Here is a 20,743-nt window from a genome sequence, read left to right as displayed (position 1 = left end):
TCATATTTAAATTCAGTGAGACAGTTTACAACAGCTTTATTTGAAGAGTTAAAAGTAAAGCATCAGAATTAGTAACAGTGCAGAGCATGTCTGCAAATTCCTAAGAAATAAGGTGCCTTTCTAAATGAATTAATTGGATATGTAGGATGAACATTGGTGGTACTTGTCATAAAGAACCTTGAGCTCAACAACAACCCACCCAGCACAAAATCCAGCTGATCAATGAATCAGTTTTGTATTGATTTCCCAACACAGACTGGATAGGAGGTGTCAGTAATTATAATCAATCAGTGGGTCCAACCCATGAGCAGTTAGGTATAGTCCTGAGTATGGTTTAGCTGAATATGAGTGGTTAATAACTGGTCATGACTTCTGACAACAGATCAGATAAATGCTGCAATTTGCTGTAACAATCTGCAAACTTTACAGTTTCTGTATGTTTTATTTGTTTGTATTGTTTGGAGAAGCTTTCTGAAAAATGACAGTTTTGCTGATAGTTACAGGAAAATTGGCACTCCCTCCGTGCAGTAAAGCTTGTAGTTGAAAGAATCGTGTCTTGTTTCCTGTCTTGATGTGTCTGTAGGTGTGCTTGTCTTTAGGTTGTTGTCTGTGGCATGCAGCTTATCTTAGCTGCACAGCAAGGGCTTAGAGATCCAGGCTACTGGCATAACGGGCACCACCCAACCTGCCCCACCTCCCTACTCTGTGCATTTCAATAGATTTAAATTATGAAATTACTTTAAACACGCATTGATCGTTAAGTGGAGGATCAGAATAGGTAAAGAGGGTTCTAAAAAGACACTGAGGAGGCTAAATTATCTCAGCAGCCACACTCAGCAGTCCTGGAAAGAGAGAAAGAGTGTAGTAGATGGGAAGCTCCAAGTGGCAGCGATGATAGCAGAAGGAAAAAACAAAACTGAGGCAAATTCTTTGATAGCTGCATTGTTTGCATCTAACGGGCTCAAAGAGCATTTTTGAAAATGTGCTTTTTGGAAGTTTAGTTCTTTGAGTGAAAAAGACTCAGGAACAGCGTGGGAGAGTTCAGCGAGAGTTCTTCTGGGAAAACTTTATCTTTTAGTGCAGTTTTTCAAACTAAAAAGCCACTGTAGCAATTTACAGCAAGCTTTCCGTGTGATCGTTTTTGAAAAGTTACTGGATAAGCACAACATTTTATGCCTGATCTACTGAATGACACACAAACCAGCAGGACTCTTGAAGCACATCTTTTCCACAGATCCAGCCAAAAATCCTTCCTGATCTACAACAAGCACACAAACTTAAACAAGACACATTTCTGCTTGCCATGGAAACAGAAACTAACACGTGGGCTCGCTGCTCTGAAACTATCTCCACGTTTAAATTTACTCTGGATTACAACACTTGAGCTGCAAACAGCACGGAAGAGAAGCGAACAGTGACACAGCCAATTAAACTGTGTTCTTCCCAGCCAGGGATGTGTTGTGTGTTACTCTGAGGACAACCCTGCGAATGAGGGTGGGGCTCTCCCACTGCCATAGACAAAGACCGCACAAAGAATCCTGGTGTGAGCGTTGGTCATCTGGGGCAGTTGTGGGACCCGCACAGCCACGATGGGGTGCAACATGTGTGTGGTCCAAAAACCTGAGGAACAATACAGGGTCATGTTCCAGGTGAGCTGTCTGTCTCCTCTCCTCTCTTTGTCCTTTGACTTTCTTGAATTTCTTTCTTCGTGAGTCTTCAAGCGGAAGTGTTTGCGTGTGTCCCCAAAGTATTCTTTGTTATTCTCTCCCAACTTGTTATTTTCCTTACAGTGAAGCTGCTGCACAGGTCACAACCACCTTTCTCAGAAATCAGCAGACGCTCAACATTTCTTGCCAACAATTTAACTAAACCATTTACACACCCAAAAAAACAACACAAAAAACTGTTTTGAATCCCAAATAAATTTTGCATAAATGAGCCACGCTGATTAAAACAACAAAAATAAAATCCATAGAGTCAGCTCATGACATTAGCTCTAAATTATGTGCATAGAAAGATGTTAATGACATGTTGGCCACAGTTATTTAAACTGAAGCAAATGTAAAGGATAATAAATATCTCTAATTAGTAAATCAAAACACAACGTTAGCACCACATCACCATTTCTTCCTTCACCAACCTGATTTATATTGGTTATATTGATCGGGTCATAATGTGATTAATGAATATAGGGTGTGTGTGTACCTAATATATTAAGATCTTACAATGTCTCTGTGTTTCTGAGTGGGGAAAGATCAGGAGCCTATTCGGGCTTTTTAGGCTATGTAAGTATATTCAAATTAATTGTTATAAAATACAGCTACACAGATTTGTATCTATGCATTTTTATTTAATAACTTTCCAAAAAAGTGTGTTTACCTGTCCAGGTACTGCAGATGAAAATCAGCTCGTATTTAATAAATAGTTTTTTTTCCTCCTGCAGTATAATTTGTATCTTCCTCATATGTTTTCCCACGTTCTTTAAAAATTGTCTGATTATACTCATTACTTCTAAATAGAATTTGTTTAAAACCTTCAACTGTTACCCTCCTTTTCTCATTTACCTACTTGTAAGTTTTTTCAGTGCTGGAAATGATAAGCTGAATGCAGGAAAATTACAAGATAACAGTTGTGAAGTTACACTGTAAGTCATGGTATGTGCTATAAAAGGCTATTTGTCCTTGACAAATAAAGAAATGAATAAAACTAGTTGCAAATAAACATCAATAAATAAAGTTAATTACGTGAATCAGCCCGACTGATGCAAACTCAAAGTCATAACCTGCTTTTTCTTCTCTCCTCCGTTTTATGGATTTTTATACATGTATAAATTAGCCTAGTACCTCTTGAACAAGCCTGCTAATTGATGTATTGGAATAGTCATCTAGTGACAATAATACTGATAATTATGATAATGGTACTTCACAGTGATTACGATGATATGATCTGAGAGAACAGGGTACCACTGCATGAGATGGAGAGATAGGCTGGCACAGACAAAGTAGCCTTGTGGTGCAGAGCCACAGAGGCATGAGGATGGATGGGTTGTTAAACTGGGCTAAAGTGTTGTGAGAGAGAGGGGTTGCCACGGTTACAGCTTCAGCACCACCTGCCAACTGGGACCACAGACTGAATGTGAGTAAGCTCATCTGGCTGTGCAGTGCCTAAAGGAAGCTGCTGCTCCGCAACGCCGTGATGCATGCGGTGACCGAAAAGAGGTCCCATGCTTACTAAGCATGAAAAATGCTCGGCACACATATTATCATAATTATCAGTATTATTGTCACTAGATGACTATTCCAATGGAGTGCAACACTTGTAGTATCTGTGGCACCAGAAGCCTCAGCTGAAACTCTATTGCCTGCTGAAGTCGGGGTGTAAGCCAGTTAACTGAGTTGCATCTGGTGCCAAAGGCAATGCCAAGAGAGAGGAAAACAGGAAGAGAGCCCAAACAGAAGCACAGTTATGTGTCAAAGAGGGAGTCCAAGCATGTGAATGAAAGCGTCTGGGAAAGCCTGACTGTCTTTTCTCCCCGCTGCTTGTCCTTAGATGTCAAAAGTAATTGATTTGAACACTTCAGGGAGCAGGGGCGAATATAGAGGTTTGAGTGACTTCACAAATCCCCAGGGTGGAGGGTGAGGGGTGATGAGGTAGCGTGCACAGTTTGGTATGTGATCATAAATTCAGAGCATGGGTGGATCATTCCACAATCAGTGACCTTACCTAACAAGAGTCAGCAATAACGACACTGACTGCATGCAGGTCAGCATTGTGGCAAGTAGAAAACACATAATTTCATTAATCGGGTGATTGTGAAGTCAACTGTACTCGAGGGTTGTGTCAGACATAGGCATCTGTCAAGGTTTGTCATCCCAGAGTCCATTCAGCTTGATCAGACACCTGCACGTGCCTTCCAGACGGGTGTGGTGAGGAGTGGAGTGAAGAGTGACAGCCGTGAAAATAGGGTGTATGATTTGGAGCAGGCAGAAGACTTGTCATGTTGCAGAGAAAGATGCTTTCTCTGCACCCAAAAGTATTGAGGTGGTGAGACAGCAAGACTACATACAGTGTGGTCTATTAAACATGAAAAACAAGAGACAAGAGAGCGAACGCAGATGGGGTATCAAAGCGGAGCCAAAGCCCTTGGCTTAGAGAGGCTGATCGCTACAAGTGCAATCAGAATATTATGAACACTAGAAGTCTCATAAAAGAAGCACGAGCTGGTTTGTGCTAAACTGCTAAAAAAAAAAAAAAAAAAAAAGTAAAACACTTAAGAAGCAAAAAAAAGCAACAGGAAGGTGATCAGAAACCTGCTTCTCTACACAAAATTCAATCAAGGTTATTTTACGGTAACGATAACTGAAAAAGCAAATCTTGCTGTGCAGATGGCTGAATAATCCAAAGATCACGCCAAGCAAAAAATTGAGGTACACGGCACTTAATCATTAAAAAAAACATCATAAAAGAGAAACATAATTACACTTGCACCCCACATTTCCTGGCTTTCCACGCTATTCATTTTCCCTTTAGAGGGAAGCGGCTTTGAGCTGTTTTCCTTAACTAACATGTATAATTATACCTTCAAATTAGATGCAGTCTACTGAGTAACTGAGTCTGTCTTTAGACAATAAATACAGCGTTAAACAGCTTACAGCTACATCGCGCTCTAAAACCAGCCTGTTAAATCTGACTATATCAAAACACTTGCTTCTCTTGCCAAAGGAATAAAACTCATGCATTATACATTGGGCCTCTGCTACACATACGCTGCATACTGGTGGTTGGTACACACCCATTGGCATGTTTCTAATCAATACTGCGTCCTACAGCCACAAGTAAGAAGAAATATTTCGGTTCACTTGATGAATCGCAGAGCTGCAGGCAGATATGAATATTACCAACCATTTTTTAAGCAGCATTTTATTTTACATACATTTTACAGAGTACCTGATCCACACACTCAGCAAACCTATTCCTCCCCTCTGAGCCCTTCAGCCGCTCCCTTCTTTTCCTCTCCCGTCACTGTAAAGCAGGAGGCTGTTTCCATGGCAACCCGCGTCATTAAACGGACCTGATGTGCTTTCATTCATGGTGACAAGAAGAAACATGCTGACACTGGCGAGAAGCAAACACATCAGAATCGATACATACCAATGACCAGCTGATAAAGCTGGATAAGTGCACAGAGGCAATCACACCCAGCCGGTGCACCCCGGTGTGTGTGAATGACAAAGGCAGCCGCATGCTGGCACATGTGGACAGAATAAAGACACATCTGACAGTATACTGTAACATGATTTACTACAGAAGTATTTCAACAGCATGCTGTACTGCAGTGCTATCATATTGGAGTTATGATATCATTCACCGATTATATAATTTTTCTTTATTTACACCTTTTCCTATAAATACTTTAATTGAATTGGTTAAAATACTATTTTATTCTATCTAACATCTTAAAACTGGCGAGAAATTGTTTACAGCACATTATAAAGTAGTCAAATATAAGGTGAAGTGCTGCTTCTATAAATCCTACCTAAACAATTTAAACTCAGTTGTCTCATATAGCCATTCGTTATATGTTTATACACCAACATCCTGTTCACAGGAGGAGCTAAAGATATTGACAAATACATCAAAATGAGCAGATGGAGAGTGCATTTTTCTGCCAAGACTGTCAGTTCCCTCCTTCCCACGAATGGGTTTAGTCCCTGGATCAACAAGAATAACTGGATCCCTCTAAGCCTGTCATTTTTTCTTAAGATAATCAAAATGATGTGTCTCGATTTTTCTTATTTTAATTTGATATGTATTTGTGAAAAAATGACAAGAAATGAGGACTGCGATGATTGACAATATCAGTATCAGTTCAGTGACCGTGATAATGATGTTACTGCAATGTCAAAAGAAAAGAAAATAATGATATCAGTCAAATTCTGGTGTTTTCTGGTCAATTAAACACAAAATACAATTGCAGGAGACAGTCTTTAACAATACCCATACAGTCACTCAGTTATTTAGAATAATATCAGAATAATAGATGAATGACTGGAATCATTTCCATGTTATTTATTTATTAGATGGCATTTCAGCTTTTAAATATCACAGTTACACATTTTCTGTATTAGTAATCATGAAACTGGTGTGTGGAAAATGTCCAATTTGGCCTATCTCACAGTGGCAATCCAGATCCAGATTCGGATATGGATCATTTCCAAAAGTTAATCACTTCTAAGTTGGGTCCCAGCTGTGATAAGATTTTCATGAGTAATTGTGCAAACTAACAGATAAACCGAACGATCACATAACCTTCTTGGCATCAGTATGACTGTGTTTCTATGTAACCCTAACAGTGTGTTAGAAATAATTGAAGCATCAACTGGAGCAAAAAGGAAAAGACAAACAGGTAATTTAAAGGAGTTAAATAGACTGCCTGACAGACTGTTTGTTACCTTCTCAAGTGTCAGCTGTCTGTAATGCCAAAGGTGTGTTTGTCTATGCCCAATCTATGTATCTACCTAAGCATTTAAAGCAATTTGTGAATCCATCCATTCTCTTCTGCTTATCCTTGCGATGATCAATGTGTGAATACTTTGTCAAATCGATATCTTCTCAGTGTTATCACTTTATAATAAGACAACCACTCCAGGCTTGTCTACTTAAATTAGCTCGGTGATATCAAACAATCGGGGTTATATCTGGAGTAGGTCAGCTCTGTCTCCAGATTAATTGATTTTCTGAGGTGACTGGTGCAGCTTTCAAAGCATGGGAGGATGAGAAAAATCAATTACCAAACAAGTCAGAATTCAATAAGTCGGGGGTGGTTGGTGCAGGTATCGTTCATGCATGCTCCTGCATAAACACTATGGAAATGCAAATGAACACAAGCTTGGAAAAACATTTGTTGATGCTGAGAAGAAAAGCTTAAAGGCTGCACTTTAGATTAAGATTGATCTTATTTGTGTAGGGGTTTTTTAACCTACAATGAAGACTATGTGTGAGATAATGTGCATTATTGTGTAGTGAGTCATTGCCTTCCCCCTTCTCTTTCATCTCAGCCTGTTGTACCGCACATGGGATTAATTTGCTCTTTAAAGGGCTCTCGGATAAAAACTAATTATGCATCAACCACTTAGTAATTCCCCGTAAGCTCCATTGTGTGTGTGTGTTTACATGCAAGTCTCGATCGCAGTGTCAGGCTCTCTCTCTGTTTACATTTACCCGGCCAATTCTTGAAAGCTTGTTTTCTACATCTCTCCATCATCATTACACCTCTCTTCACCTCCTTTCCGCTCCTTATGTCTCGTATGCTTTGCTTTCTCCGTCTACACTTTGAACTCAGCCTCTCTTTCATCTCTATCCACAACATCCCCACCCTCCACTTCACAGCCACCGTAGATACCACCACCGCCAGCCCCCTGCTGTGAATCTCGGAGACTGTTTTTTCTGAATTTTAATATAATTTTAAATGTAAATAAACTACACAAGGAGCCTGGGGATGGGTGAGCAACAGCAGCTTTTGTTTTTTACATTTTATTTTTTTGTGAATGCATAGTTTAGCTTCTAAACCGCAAATGTACATAATGACCCAGTAACCCAGAGAAAATAGAGTACAGCATTTGGAAAGAGTGTAATGGATTGTCCATCAAGTCGGATCTGAAAAGCTGCCTAACACACAACAACGTTTACCCCGCATGAAGTCATCTTAAAAGCAATCTCAGCACCTCTCATTGATAATAAATGAGAAAGCCCCCTTTTACCTTTTCTATCAGTATTCATACCTGTCACTCATGACCATGGAGCTGACTTCTAATAGCCTCTCTCTGATCGTGAAGGGCATACAGCACAGGAACAATAGAAATGTCCTACAGTGAAAAATAGATAATGAGTTGAGTGTTGCAACAAACATAATACAAAACACACAAATTGTAGATTGTTAATTCCTTCATCACTAGTCGGTCATGCAGGGAGGAAGTGTCTTATTTGTAGTGAAGAGCCTCATTAAGAAAGGCAGCAAGATTTATGGAGGAACATTAGTGAGAGGAAGGTGTACCAGCAGAAATAGATGGAAATAGAGGAGTGCGAATTGCTATCTCGAGGGAAGGGACAGAGCAGACAGAACTGCTGAGGCAGCATGGCAAAATAAATGCAGAGCCTGGAGAAAACTGGAGAGAGAAGAAGCAGGAGAGGACATGGCTTTAGATGCAGAGAACAGAAAGGAATTTGATGCTATGGAAAAACACGAAAGGTAGACCCCAAGGGATGGAGATGCAGTTGCTGTAGGAGTATGTGGGAGAACCAATGTGGGGAAGAAAAAAAGTGTGGGGAACAGGAGCCCAGTGCGGCAAGAAAGTTTTTGTGCTTGGCTGCACAGGGGAACATTGATTTGACATGCAATTACTGGAAGGGGACAAGATTTGAAAGAGGGAGTGGGCACATGAAGCAGAGTGGTAAAGATGTGGCGAGTCGCAGACAGCCAAGGTCAGTGACTGTGTACAACAAGAATGAAATTATACCAAGGCTGTCTGGCTCAGTAACATTGGTATGCACACATCTTCATTTTGCTGTCTCTCATACGGAATGACACCAAGAAAATTAAATTCATCTACATGTGATGTAAATGTCTTTAAATTAATGGTATTTTAGATTGAAATTTACAAACGTGTGACGCATTGGCTCTATGAGGCCCCAGTTGTTGAAGCAATGATAATATTCTGATCCTTATCCTTAACGGACTGCATAAAAAAGATGAACAAATCCACTGTTACAGCATCCTGTGTTTGTCATCTTGGAGTGTCTTGAAATGCGACATAATGAGCAAGGGGGTGATCTGACTGATAAACCAGCAATCTATTAGTGCCAGCGGAGGCTTGCTGTTTAGCTTAATTAGTATAGGTTCATCAGAAACCCAGCTTTAGTCTCCCATTTGACTCTAATTGAGGCCATAATATATAAAACCAAAATCACTGTATTCAGACTTAAAAATAGCAATCATGACCACAAACTGAAAATGAAGCTAAACACCTAAAACAATTATTCAGTCCTGCTTCTGGACCAAAGGGCCTGTAGTTTTTAGTTTTCACAAATGCACTAGTAATAATATGCCAGAACTGAAATACACTTATGTCTTTTAGTTTTTCTCACAGGGAAAATGGTTTTTCATTATAAATTGCTAGCATTCTGCTAATTGGTAACATGACACACTCCCTTGTTGTTTTTTTAATCATTTTCAAAAGATTACTAGATATTAGAAGTATACAGTAAAGCTAAAGTACTTGCAGAAATGCACTTCACGGTAGTATAGTCTGAAGCTATATCCATCTTTTATATACAATATATATTTTATACATAATTTTCAATAGCTAGTTAGCTTAAAGCTATTGTTAGCTTCCATGCTAGCATGCAATACCATGCAAACGTCTAGAGCCATGCCACCTTTATTTATATTTATCTTGTAAAGATCCAGAGTTTCTTGTAGTTTATTTTTGTTAAATTGATCATTTCATCATGATAATGATCCCAAACACAATGCCAACCAATAAAAGCACACTTAGATAGAAAAACACAATGGGACACTATCCTTGGATCTCAAAATTACTGAAGGAGTACGACTACGGCATTCCATCCAACGAATCTCTTTGAAGAAGCATGGAGAACTATTGCTGAAGACTACTTACATTTACTCAGATATACATGAAATATTGCTTAAGAGAGTTAAGTCTGTGTTGAAGAATAAAAGTGGTCAGACTAAATGGTGGCTTTCAGTCTCATTAGAATTGTGCAAATTATGTTTTTCCTCATATACTGTATTTTAATACAAGCATCTTCCAATAAATCCTGCAGCTATTTCAATTTTCCTACCAAACAAAGAAATGAGGAGTGACTCAAGAATTTTGCACAGTACTATAATTGCAAATTAGAAATAAACCACTGAGTATAATGTTACCTATAATTAGTTGTTCGTCAACTAAAATATTGAAGAAATTAGGGCTATTGTTATAATAAAAGAGTACTGAAATCACATGTTGTGGGAAAGCTGAATGTATAAAATACATAACATTTCATTCTGTGGTGGTAGTCAAGCCAGTTTAGCCTGAATACTGAATGAATCTTTCTCCCTTAGGTTTGTGCAAAGCACTGCTTGGTATGATAAGGATTGTTTTGCTTTAAGTCACCTTGAAGGCAAAATCCTTGTACTGTTTCATTTTTTCTCCAGTTGTATTTTCAATAATCTTACATTTTTAATGCCCTCTCTCCGCTTTGCTGTTCGAACAGTACATGGACAGAAAGGAGAAGTTTCAAAAGCCAAAGGATATTAAAACAGCACAAGTGAATCAAAACATACACAAGCAGGAGCAGTATACTGTGGCGTATATTTGGGTCTGTTTAAGAACATAAAAGTATGCTTAATAAAATATCTGAAATACCTATGAAACATAGATATAAATGTTTTCCCGATCAAAATTCTGAAAGTGTAATTTGCTGGCAAAAAATTATGTTACGAAGGTTTTCAGTTTCATTTCCCACTCTTCTGTAAAAAGAAGGAAAATGAAACTATGTTTTCCAGATTGAAAGATTTATGCAGAGAGGAATCACCTTTATTTTGCACAGGCGAAAGATAAAAGTGTTTTGCAGACCAGAATGACTAACGTACTGAGGAAACTCCATTTGATATTTGTCAGTGTTGAAGCTTAATATGCGATTTTTCTCTGCCATTACCTTTGGTCCGCTCCATTATAAGAAAAAAAAAGTTCTCAGTGACCCCTTTCCATTTTCCATCTATTCACAGTTGTAATTACTTTCTAACTTCACCATTTTCCTGATGGCTTTCTTTCTCTCCACAGAAGGGTCACATAAGCAACATGCTGTGCTCTTTTGACGCTGATGGTCGATTGAAGGTCTCAGTATTCGGCTTTTTGCTCTGTTGCTTGGTGTGATGTGTCGAAGCCTTTTATATAACTTGTTTTTACGCTTCTATGTCCCTGTATGAAGTCTACTAGCTTTGTGACACTCAAGTGTATGTTTTGAGTTTTCTGTTCACTAACTTAGTGTCAGTTTTGCTTTATTTTAGGTATCTGTAGCTGTAGTTTCCCCTCCTTCATTTCCGTCTGTGAACTAACCTTGCCCATTTAATCTAACTGCTGATATGAGTTGCTATCTTCCTCTCCTCCACTTCTTGTCATTCATATCAGCATCTTTATGGTTTGGTTTTTACTAAAATTCCGTCTCTGGTCATTTCTGCTTGCTGTTTATTTTTTGCAGCTGTGGAAAATCTACAGCTTATTTCTTCTTCCTGGAATTATTTTATTTTATTCCTCTTCCTCCTCTCATTTTGCTCTTCCACTATTGAATTGTGATGTTTGTTGTTGTTGTTTTTTTTCAGGTGAATGGGAAGGAGTTGACACGTCTGTCGGGGGATCCCACCCTGGACATACGGGACCCTGTGCTATCCAGCATACTGAGGAGGGGGGCCCGCAGACGGGCGGGCTTAGCAGGAGCTCCTGGAGGCCAAGTGCCAGTGACCATGGGCATGGCCGACTGTGTGGACAGCTGCACCCAAACAGACATCAGCTTCCAGCATATGTTGACTCTGGGCAAGAGCAGCCAGCATCCCTGTGGAGCTCCACCCCCACCCGACCCGCCACCATCCCCTCCTCTGCCTCCACTCCTGGAACCATATCTACTCAATGAACTGTGAGTGGGAGCAGTTTAATTGGATTCTGCAGCATGTCCAACCATCAGACCAGAACTCACCTGCTGTGCTATCCCATGCCATTCTGTTCACACATTTGAAGTCGGTAGCTGCCCCAATTACTCAAATATTTCATGAATTTTCTCATCCTCAGCTTTATAGAGCCTGTATACTATGACCCCACAGACTACTTCGACATCAACCAGCATGAAGTGGACAGGCAGGATGAGCTGGAATATGAGGTGAGAGCCTATTAGCTACCTCAAAACTCTAGTACAGAAAGCTGATCCCCACTTCCTGTCTGACATTCGTTAACTTTCTTCTAACTACATCAGGAGGTGGAGTTGTACAAGTCTCGACAGCAGGATAAACTGGGTCTGACAGTGTGTTACAGAACTGATGAGGAGGAGGACCTTGGGATCTATGTAGGCGAGGTGAAGACAGTATCATGAATGTTAAAACTTTATCAGTAGTTCAAAAAAGTAGTTCCCATTTGTTCATAATTCCAGCCGTTATCGTTTTAGGTGAACCCCAACAGTATAGCTGCAATGGATGGTCGTATCCGCAAAGGGGATCGAATACTACAGGTAGAGGTTTTCTAAGCTAAGGTTCCTTTTCTATGCCATTACTTTATGTAATATTAATGCCTAAATCTGAAGTCTTAGATAACCCCCTGGACCACATCCTGTGTGCCTCATTTCAAAAGAATTTGCTAATAGCGCCACATTTAAGATGAATTCTTCTTGAATATTATTTCCTATGCTATTAAACTACAGAGAGGTTTTTTCAGTAGCTTAATAAAGAAACCCATTTTCCTGAACTGTGCACTTTAATTCAATCTAACATTGGTATTAAGGCCCTTACATTATCTGACATTATTCTCTCCTTTCACTGTCAGATAAATGGAGTGGACATCCAGAACAGAGAGGAGGCGGTAGCTATTCTCACCAGAGAGGACAGCACTAATGTATCCCTGCTTCTCGCACGACCCGAGATAGAGGTGAGGAAATTGGAGATGCAGTTTTTAGGGGAAAATGCTACAAAATTCAGTCAAAATACCCAGCGGAAAAATGCACTGTTCTCCCTTTATCTCCCTTTTTGAGCAGCAGCAAATTTGTTTGCTTGGATATAGGTGATACTACAGACATTACATTAACATTTAGTTACAAAAATGAAAGGTAATTTAGACACAAGAACAAATAAAAGAAGAGATAGAAAACAAAAGGAATAACTTGGCGTTGTGCTTTAGTGTTTCAGGAGGCAGAAAAGCAAAGGGGTGCAAAAACACGATGAGAACACAGATAACATGAAGGGAGAGTGCTTGTACTCGCAGTGCTAATGTGGCACCACTTTGTTTCACTCAAGGTCACTCTTCCAGCAGATATGGGGGCACTGTAACACACATCAGACGGCCCTGAATAACATACCTCTGCCAAATTACTTGTAAAACCACAACACGTGTCGACCCGCTCAAATGGATTTTTCATTGCAAAGCTTCACAAGAACGCGCTTCATATGGAGGCAGGCAAAATATGTGAGAAAGCAAAAAATTTGTATGCGGTCTGAGTTTTAGTGCAGATTTAAAAGGCACTCATTAAAATGGTTTAAGCCAAACACACACACAAACAGCCTGTCCTCTGTTTAAATGCGTCCTTGTCTTAGAGCACAAGCACTGGCTGTGAAAGGCTGACAAGATTTATATTGCTAAGGCATTGTCCCACATTAGGATTCAAGTGAGAGAGGGAGAATCATCAGAGGGAAATGCACAAGCAGAGATTAAAGAGATCTGTTGCCCTGTGGGAGAAAGAAGGAGAACTGAAGGGGTTTGCCAAAGAATGAGAATGAAGACGAACCTAATCAATAGCTCGCCTCACGGTCTGCATGCAGTTCACATTCAAATCAAACCAATTAGGCAAAGAGGAGGAGGAGTGAATTGTTTACTAATTTGAGACCAAGTATTTGAAATATAACTAATTAGCTTTTGAGGGGGTGCCAATCAAGTCTGCAAATTAAACAGATTAGAAAAGACAACACCTCTTTATGAATTTAAATTCTCATTAATTTCTAAAGACTGGATCACTCTCATCCACTAATGCTGATACTTACATATCATCAAATCACTTTTATTTTCTTTTTGGCACCTAATCCTCTCAGATTTTTTGTTTGTTGTTTTCTGTAGAGACATATTGGTAAATGGAAATCAAATGTATTTTTGAGTGTAAAAATCTTACAGACCACTGGCTCCATCTAGTGACACAAAAGGACTCAGTTCAGACATCCACTGTAGTCGAAATTAAAGCTGCTTTTATCAGTACTGCTAAGATAAAAATTGGTCCAAATTTCCACAAAAATTCCACAAATTTTCAAGGTTCTTTTTTTTTTTTCATGTATTTTCAACTCTAAAACACTATTTTAAGGCTAATAATTCAACAGCAAGTTCATAAAGGCAGTAAAGTTTAGCCGCTGAAGTACACCTTTGGTTGGAGGCCAGATTAAAAGGAGAGTAAGTCTGAACTGGAGTCACGGATCTTGTTTTCCTGTGTCTGTTACCCGTATAAATAAGCAACTGCCTCCTTCACAGTCTACTACCTTTGATGTTGTTAAGCTGCTTTAAACTCACCTTACACTGTCTGTGTAAAATACACACAAATCGACACCCTTGCTATTCTCAAAAGGTTATTCTTTCTAAGATCAAGGGACTGAAACTAAACTGGTCAGGACGTTATGTAAGCTTTATTTAGGCCAGTATTTAAACTTAAATCATTGATCAGACTGTTATTATCAGACTTTTGGGTTATTTAAATACTGAAAACATGTCTCAGCCGAAAGGGAAATTATTTTTCTTTTGTAGACATGAGTCGGGTTTCTTTCTTTGTTTTTTACTGTATTACATCGATGCCATTTTAATTGTGACATTCCTTTCCTTTACACATGCTTTGTCTTAGTCAGATCGTTCATAACCATACCATCACCCACCTCAACTATACAGTTGACATAGTTAATATTAAACGTTAAATGCTGGCTTGTCTCAAAACCCTCTGAAGTTAAATAATGATACATTTGATTTATTAGTGATTGATCTAAACATTTCCACAGTTCTGTCTCAAAAATGTAAAGCTGTCTACTTGTAACCTGGGAGGGATTTTTGACAGGTCTGTGTTGATGCTCAAGTAAAAACCATTATACAGTCATTATATCATTTTTGTCCATTAATGATTTCCACAAGGCTGCATTTTTTTCCTGACTTGATTAGTGGAATACTCTTTAGTCAGATCTCATGTCACCGAGTCACCAGGTGATTCAGAACGGCATTGCCCAGATTTTAACTGCCATCAAGAAATATGAACATATTATGACCGTATACCTGCTGAATTTCATATTGTATGTAAAAACTTACCATTGACTTTTACGATACCCATTCTTTGATTTGACCAACTTCCAAATGAATAATTTTCCTGTGTTTTTTGTCTCTTCAACAACGAACAACTGCCATCATCAACTGGTGCTGGATACACCTTTTACCTGTTAGAATGACAACCAGCTGGATCCAGATGAGCTGGAGCTGGAGCCATTAGACAATGCTGTCCACCTGGCCAGCTGTCATAGTGTGAAGAACAGCCCTTCTGTTCTGGGTGCAGGACCTGGAGGTTTTGCAGGTGTTCTACCCAGCCACAGTCATTCACTGAACAGGGATTCCCCCAGTTTGCTTCAGACAGTGCTGAGCAATAGCCAGGAGCTAGACAGTGGGGTGGGTCGTACAGATGAAAGCACACGCTATGAGGAGTCTTCAGAGCATGACCTTCTGGGAGACGACCACACTAGTGCCTCCAATACGAATGCAACCAACACACCAGGCAGCATGCGCAAATTTTTCTCCAGCCGAGGGGAAACTCCACCCTTGCTACATTCCCAGGACCTCCAGTTTAGCACGGACTCCCTTTTAGGTCTGGAATCTGTTAATGGAGGCGGCTTGGAACAGGGGGAACGTTTGGAAAGGCCCTACAAGGCAGATCCTGTGAGGATGATGATGCCTGGGCTGACTGAGGAGGAGTGTGAGAGGTACAAAGAGCTGCTGGAAATCAAGTGTTACTATGAAAAGAACAGTAATGCTCTAATGTTACTGGGAGGTCAGGGGCCAGCACAAGAGGAAGGGGGTGTCTCACTGGATGTGAACAGGAATGAAAGTCTGACACAGCATGAGATGGCTCTCCTAGAAGAGGAACTGCGCCACTTGGAATTCAAGTGTCGCAACATCCTGAGGGCACAGAAAATGCAGCAGCTGAGGGAGCGATGCCTGAAGGCTTGGCCTCTAGAGGAAAAGAATGGGGCAAGTGTAGGGGCTGGAGCAGGAGCTGGACGCTTGGACATTAATGGTACTTTGGTCAGCGAGGAATCCTGTCACCATGCTCTTTCAGATATCAACGAGCTTCCCGAGAGGGAGCGCTCAGACAAAGATAGCACGAGTGCCTACAACACTGGAGGGGAAAGTTGCAGGAGTACCCCTCTTGCCAATGAACAGTACCCTTCACATTCCACACAGAGTCTGGAGGGAGGAGAGTGTCTTCACTCAGCAGGTATGCAGACTCCAGCGTCCACTCGGCAGAGAGAGAGAGGAACCAGAGGGGACGGAATACAAGAAAACTTAAACCAACCCTATTCTCCCCACGCTCACAGGCGAGGGGCTGAAGCAAAGACTTCCAGCCCTGGTGCAAAGGTTAGGTCCCTGTCCAGAGATGGGGGAACCAGGAGGGGCTCAGATGGAGGAGTGAGACGTAATCCCAAAGCTAACGGAATGGCTGACAGGGGTGGTGGACGCAGTGCAGAAAACAGCCCTTATTTGTCTCGCCGTCAGACTGAAACACAGCCGCCTCAACGCTACCTGAGCTGCATGCAGCTGAGGTCCCCCTCCACCTCTGAGCAGCTGGGTGGACTAAGAAATGCTCCCAAAGAGGGCATCATAGATAATGGAGGCGATGCAAGCCCAATGAGCTTGGGTAGCACATGCAAAGATGTTACCCAGGCCCCAGGTGCTGCATCCTTACCCCTGTCTCCTCCACTGCTGCCTGCCTCCCCTCGAATGGAGTGGAAGGTGAAGATTCGCAGCGATGGCACGCGCTACGTGGCCAAGCGGCCTGTGAGGGATCGCCTCCTGAAGGCACGCGCCATGAAGATCAGAGAAGAGCGCAGCGGCATGACAACAGACGACGACGCTGTAAGCGAAATGAAAATGGGACGTTATTGGAGCAAAGAAGAACGCAAGCAGCAGCTGCTGAAGGCCCGAGAGCAGCGGCGGCGCAGAGAGTTCATGATGCAGAGCCGCCTCGACTGTCTGAGAGAGCGTGAGAGGGAGCAGGGAAGCAGCGGAGGAGGACAGCAGGGAACCGAACAACAGCAAGAACCAACTTCAATCCTGGAGTTGTGTCACCGCAGGAGCATGAAGAAGCGGAGTCGCAAAATCCTGGACAATTGGATCACTATACAGGAGCTACTGGCTCATGGAACCAGGTCTGCGGATGGGAAGAAAGTCTATAACCCCCTGCTGTCTGTCACCACAGTCTGAGGAAAGAAATGATCAGAGAGTGAGGGCAGAGAGTTAGGAATATAAGAAAGTGCCAAAGTGTTTTACTTTCAGGATGAGCAGCTTCAGTAAACCATGGCACAAATGTTAATCTGCAGAGATGCAGCAACACAAATTCATGATGGTAAATGACTGTAATGATTACAAAACCTTACACCTGAGTTCAAAATCCAAAAGGAAAACTGTCACGTTCTGTGTCTAGAAAAACACGCAGTAAAAATGTTGTCGAAATGATCATTCATTGAAGAAATGAACTCGAAGACCACAAATGCAATGCATTTTAAATACACTGTAGCAGACCTATAGACCTAAAAGACACAGAATTAAGTAAACAAAACGATGTCTGCTGTCAGGGATTGAACCACCTGCTGTTTAACAACTAGAAACTATTTTATGATCGAAAGAATGCAGAAAAATCAAAAGTGAAGCCAAGAGCCATGCAGCTGTGAAATAAGATGAGTTAAAGTCACTTCTGTGCCATAAAACTGAACATTTAGTGTCCACAGAGGACTTCTCATTAAGCACACCTTCAAAAGAACATTTTGTGCCAGTTTATGTCGTTACAATTTCCTACATTCTTGAAGTGTTCATGTACAAATGCCTCTTTGTTTTTGTCATAAGAAAGCCAACATCTTCAGCTGATCACAGATGCTTCTTGGTCATGAGGAGCTGAGCGGTGCCTTCCTTTCGGGCAGACTTGACTGTATATAGCACATTTTTCAATGATACAAAAAAAAAAAATAATAATCTAGAGGAAAAAAATAAACGGTGATGCACAAAGCAGCCTAATTACCGTTTTTCCAAAAAGAAACACTGTATCATACAAGCACATTAATCATTTGATAGCGTTTCATGCAAAACTAGACCAATACATTTTGGTTAGTATGCAGTATAGTTTATCTTAATGCTGACTGTGATCAAGGCTATTGCAATGCAAAATAAAGTTGAAAAAAATTCCTGTTAATTTGGTCTACTTGAATTGCAATCATAGCCAAGGATGGGACGACTAATTTCCTAACTTATGTAAACTAAAGCTAATTTTTCATCTGGCTTATATGCATGTTTGATATTAAGACAGAAATGTTCTTTTTTTCATGTTCTTTAAAATTGAAGGCCTTTAACATAATGTAATTGTGGATGTGTCTTTCTATGACTTTGCTCAAAATCCTAGCATAGAAAAAAGAAAACATGGTGTACTCGTCTGTTCAATATTGTGAAATCCAGTGTCTGTCATTTTACAGTGAAAGCTTTTCTAAATAAATGCTGTGATCATCTTACTAATCATTTGAGAAGTCTGTCCATCCTTATCCTCATCTAAACAACCTTTCATCCAATAAATAAATTAAAATGAATATTATAATAATAATAATAATAATACAAAGCATTGTGTTAATGGAACTAGAGCATTAAGGCGAAACTTTCTCATGTGTTTTAGCATAGTCAGCATACTGTTCATGTTTTAATTCAGTAGTTCAAAACTGGACCCTTTTCTTATATTACTCATCTCAAGTATGGACCCTTCCACACATATATGGCAGTATGTAGTTCACATGTTTGAACTATAGGCAAAAATAAAGGGTAAATGAATAATGACACGCTAACCTATAAAAATTTGTATTTAGCAGTTGTTTAAATGAACTAATGATGAAGTGAGGAAGCCTGCTCCAAAGTTCAGGTGACAAAGCCTGAAAAGCATGGTTAATAGACCCGGACCAGATGATCGGAGAGAAGGAATAAGCTATAATAAGGTCTCAGTTGCTCTGCTACACACAGGAGTGTGGCCAAGTAGAGTTTTATATTTAGCCTCCTAAGACCCGAAGTCTTCCACGGCATGCATTTTTAATTTCCCTTTGATATTTGGGCTGATTCGGATGATCGATAGATTTTTTTGTTTTCTACACAATTTTTGTTTGTAAGAAAACTCAGCCACATATGAGGATATTTGTTTAAAATTTCGATAGAACAGTAACAGTAAAATGTCCTCGTAAGTGGATATCAGGCCCTTGTAGAGCAAAATTGAGTATTTTGGTCTTATTAATGCAAAATGTGATGTCCACATATGTGGATGCCAGGTCCTAGGAGGTTAATTTATAACATTTGAAAATGCATTCAAAATTTCACTGGAAGCCAATAAAGGGACGCACGAAGAGGAGTGAGATTTCAAAATTATTTGGTGCCATTAAAGGTTTGATTTTTGCTTTGTTTCTTATGGAAGAAACAAGACTTATATGGAGCAAATATGATATGAAGACATTCAATAACATTCAGTTCAACCAAACAAGTTTGTGCTTTGGTTAATGATATTACATGATGATTCTATGGCATTTACATAAAGTGGCTTGAGGAAACTGTTGTTGCTGAATTAGAAAAACCCCGTCACATAACCTCCCATGAGCAAGCACCTGGTGATAGTGGGATGAATAAACTCACTTTGAAGAGTAAGAAACATCAGACAGGACCAGGGGAGGGGACGGGCTCCCTTCAGGAGATCCAATTAGTAATGGCAATAACAATGAAGATCCACTTCAAAGAAAAGTTTCAATTTGAATATTAAATTTCTCATACTATAATGCACTCACTATGCAGTGGTGGCAGTACTGCATATGTACTATTTTTATTCTTTATCCTGCTGCTGTAACACAGTATGAGTGGAAAAACCATCAGAGCCATCGCTCATTCTGAAGGTCTTCGACTCAAATTGGTTTTCACAAAAGGAAAGTTAGAAATAGTCAGTGTTATATACTGACTGTGGTGCAGTAGTCAGCTCTGCCACACAGCAAGAAGATTCTAGGTTCAAATCCAGCCACCTGGGTCCTTTCTGAAAACGGGGCACTTGCATGGTCTACCCAGATCTGCACAGGCTCTCTCCAGATACTCCAGTTAGTGTTAATGGTTAATTAGCAATAGATGTGCATGTGAGCATCTGTCTTTCTCCTCTGTTACCTGCCTCTCTTCCCATGACTGCTGGGTTCAATCTCCTAATAATTTGTTCATTCGCAGACATTTCTGAACAAGCACAAAAACACATGTAGTGAATGTGAATCCTTACAGCAGTTCTTCCATAATAATAACTTAATCAGTGTGTTTAACTACATTTATAGGAAATCTATATGTTACAGCTACAAAATAATAATAATAATAATAATAATAATAAACAGGCTTAATTCTCTCCAGATAGAACTGAAAATGTTGTTGGTCGGCACTTATGTGCAAATCTTTTCCCAAAAACAAAATACCATCTCTATATATAGCGCTTTTATGACTATAGAAGGACAAGGTGAAAAATCAGTCCATGTTTCCTAAACAATTCTAAACCTTTTATTTTTCTAACAAGAGTGAAAAGAAACAAAAGGCAACAGTAAAATGAAAAGTTTATACACAAACTCACGACATCTGTGTGTCTGCAATATCAATAATAATAATAATAATAATATAATAATAATCTGAACAAAAGGAAACAAAATATATTGGGA

The 20,743-nt window shown here is 40.0% G+C and overlaps 1 protein-coding gene across 2 annotated transcripts; it reads left to right on the top strand.

Moving 5' to 3' along the window:
- Positions 1-1,589: 1,589 nt before the first annotated feature.
- LOC146610889 (PDZ domain-containing protein 4-like) lies at positions 1,590-17,252 on the top strand. Of its 2 annotated transcripts, XM_085344359.1 has the most exons (8): positions 1,590-1,649; positions 10,845-10,898; positions 11,384-11,694; positions 11,847-11,934; positions 12,028-12,126; positions 12,217-12,279; positions 12,591-12,692; positions 15,222-17,252. In XM_085344359.1, the coding sequence occupies exons 1-8, from the start codon at positions 1,590-1,592 to the stop codon at positions 17,250-17,252; spliced, it is 2,808 nt and encodes a 935-aa protein (XP_085200485.1). The 2 variants fall into 2 exon arrangements, with proteins under 2 accessions (XP_085200485.1, XP_085200486.1); XM_085344360.1 differs by lacking the exon at positions 10,845-10,898.
- The last annotated feature ends 3,491 nt before the right edge of the window (positions 17,253-20,743 follow it).

This window comes from Diplotaxodon limnothrissa, linkage group LG20 (genome assembly GCF_057381915.1).
Source record: "Diplotaxodon limnothrissa isolate DT_005_m linkage group LG20, D_limnothrissa_male_GT1.1, whole genome shotgun sequence".
Classification (NCBI taxonomy): Eukaryota; Metazoa; Chordata; class Actinopteri; order Cichliformes; family Cichlidae; genus Diplotaxodon; species Diplotaxodon limnothrissa.
This window is presented reverse-complemented; position numbering and strand designations above follow the sequence as displayed.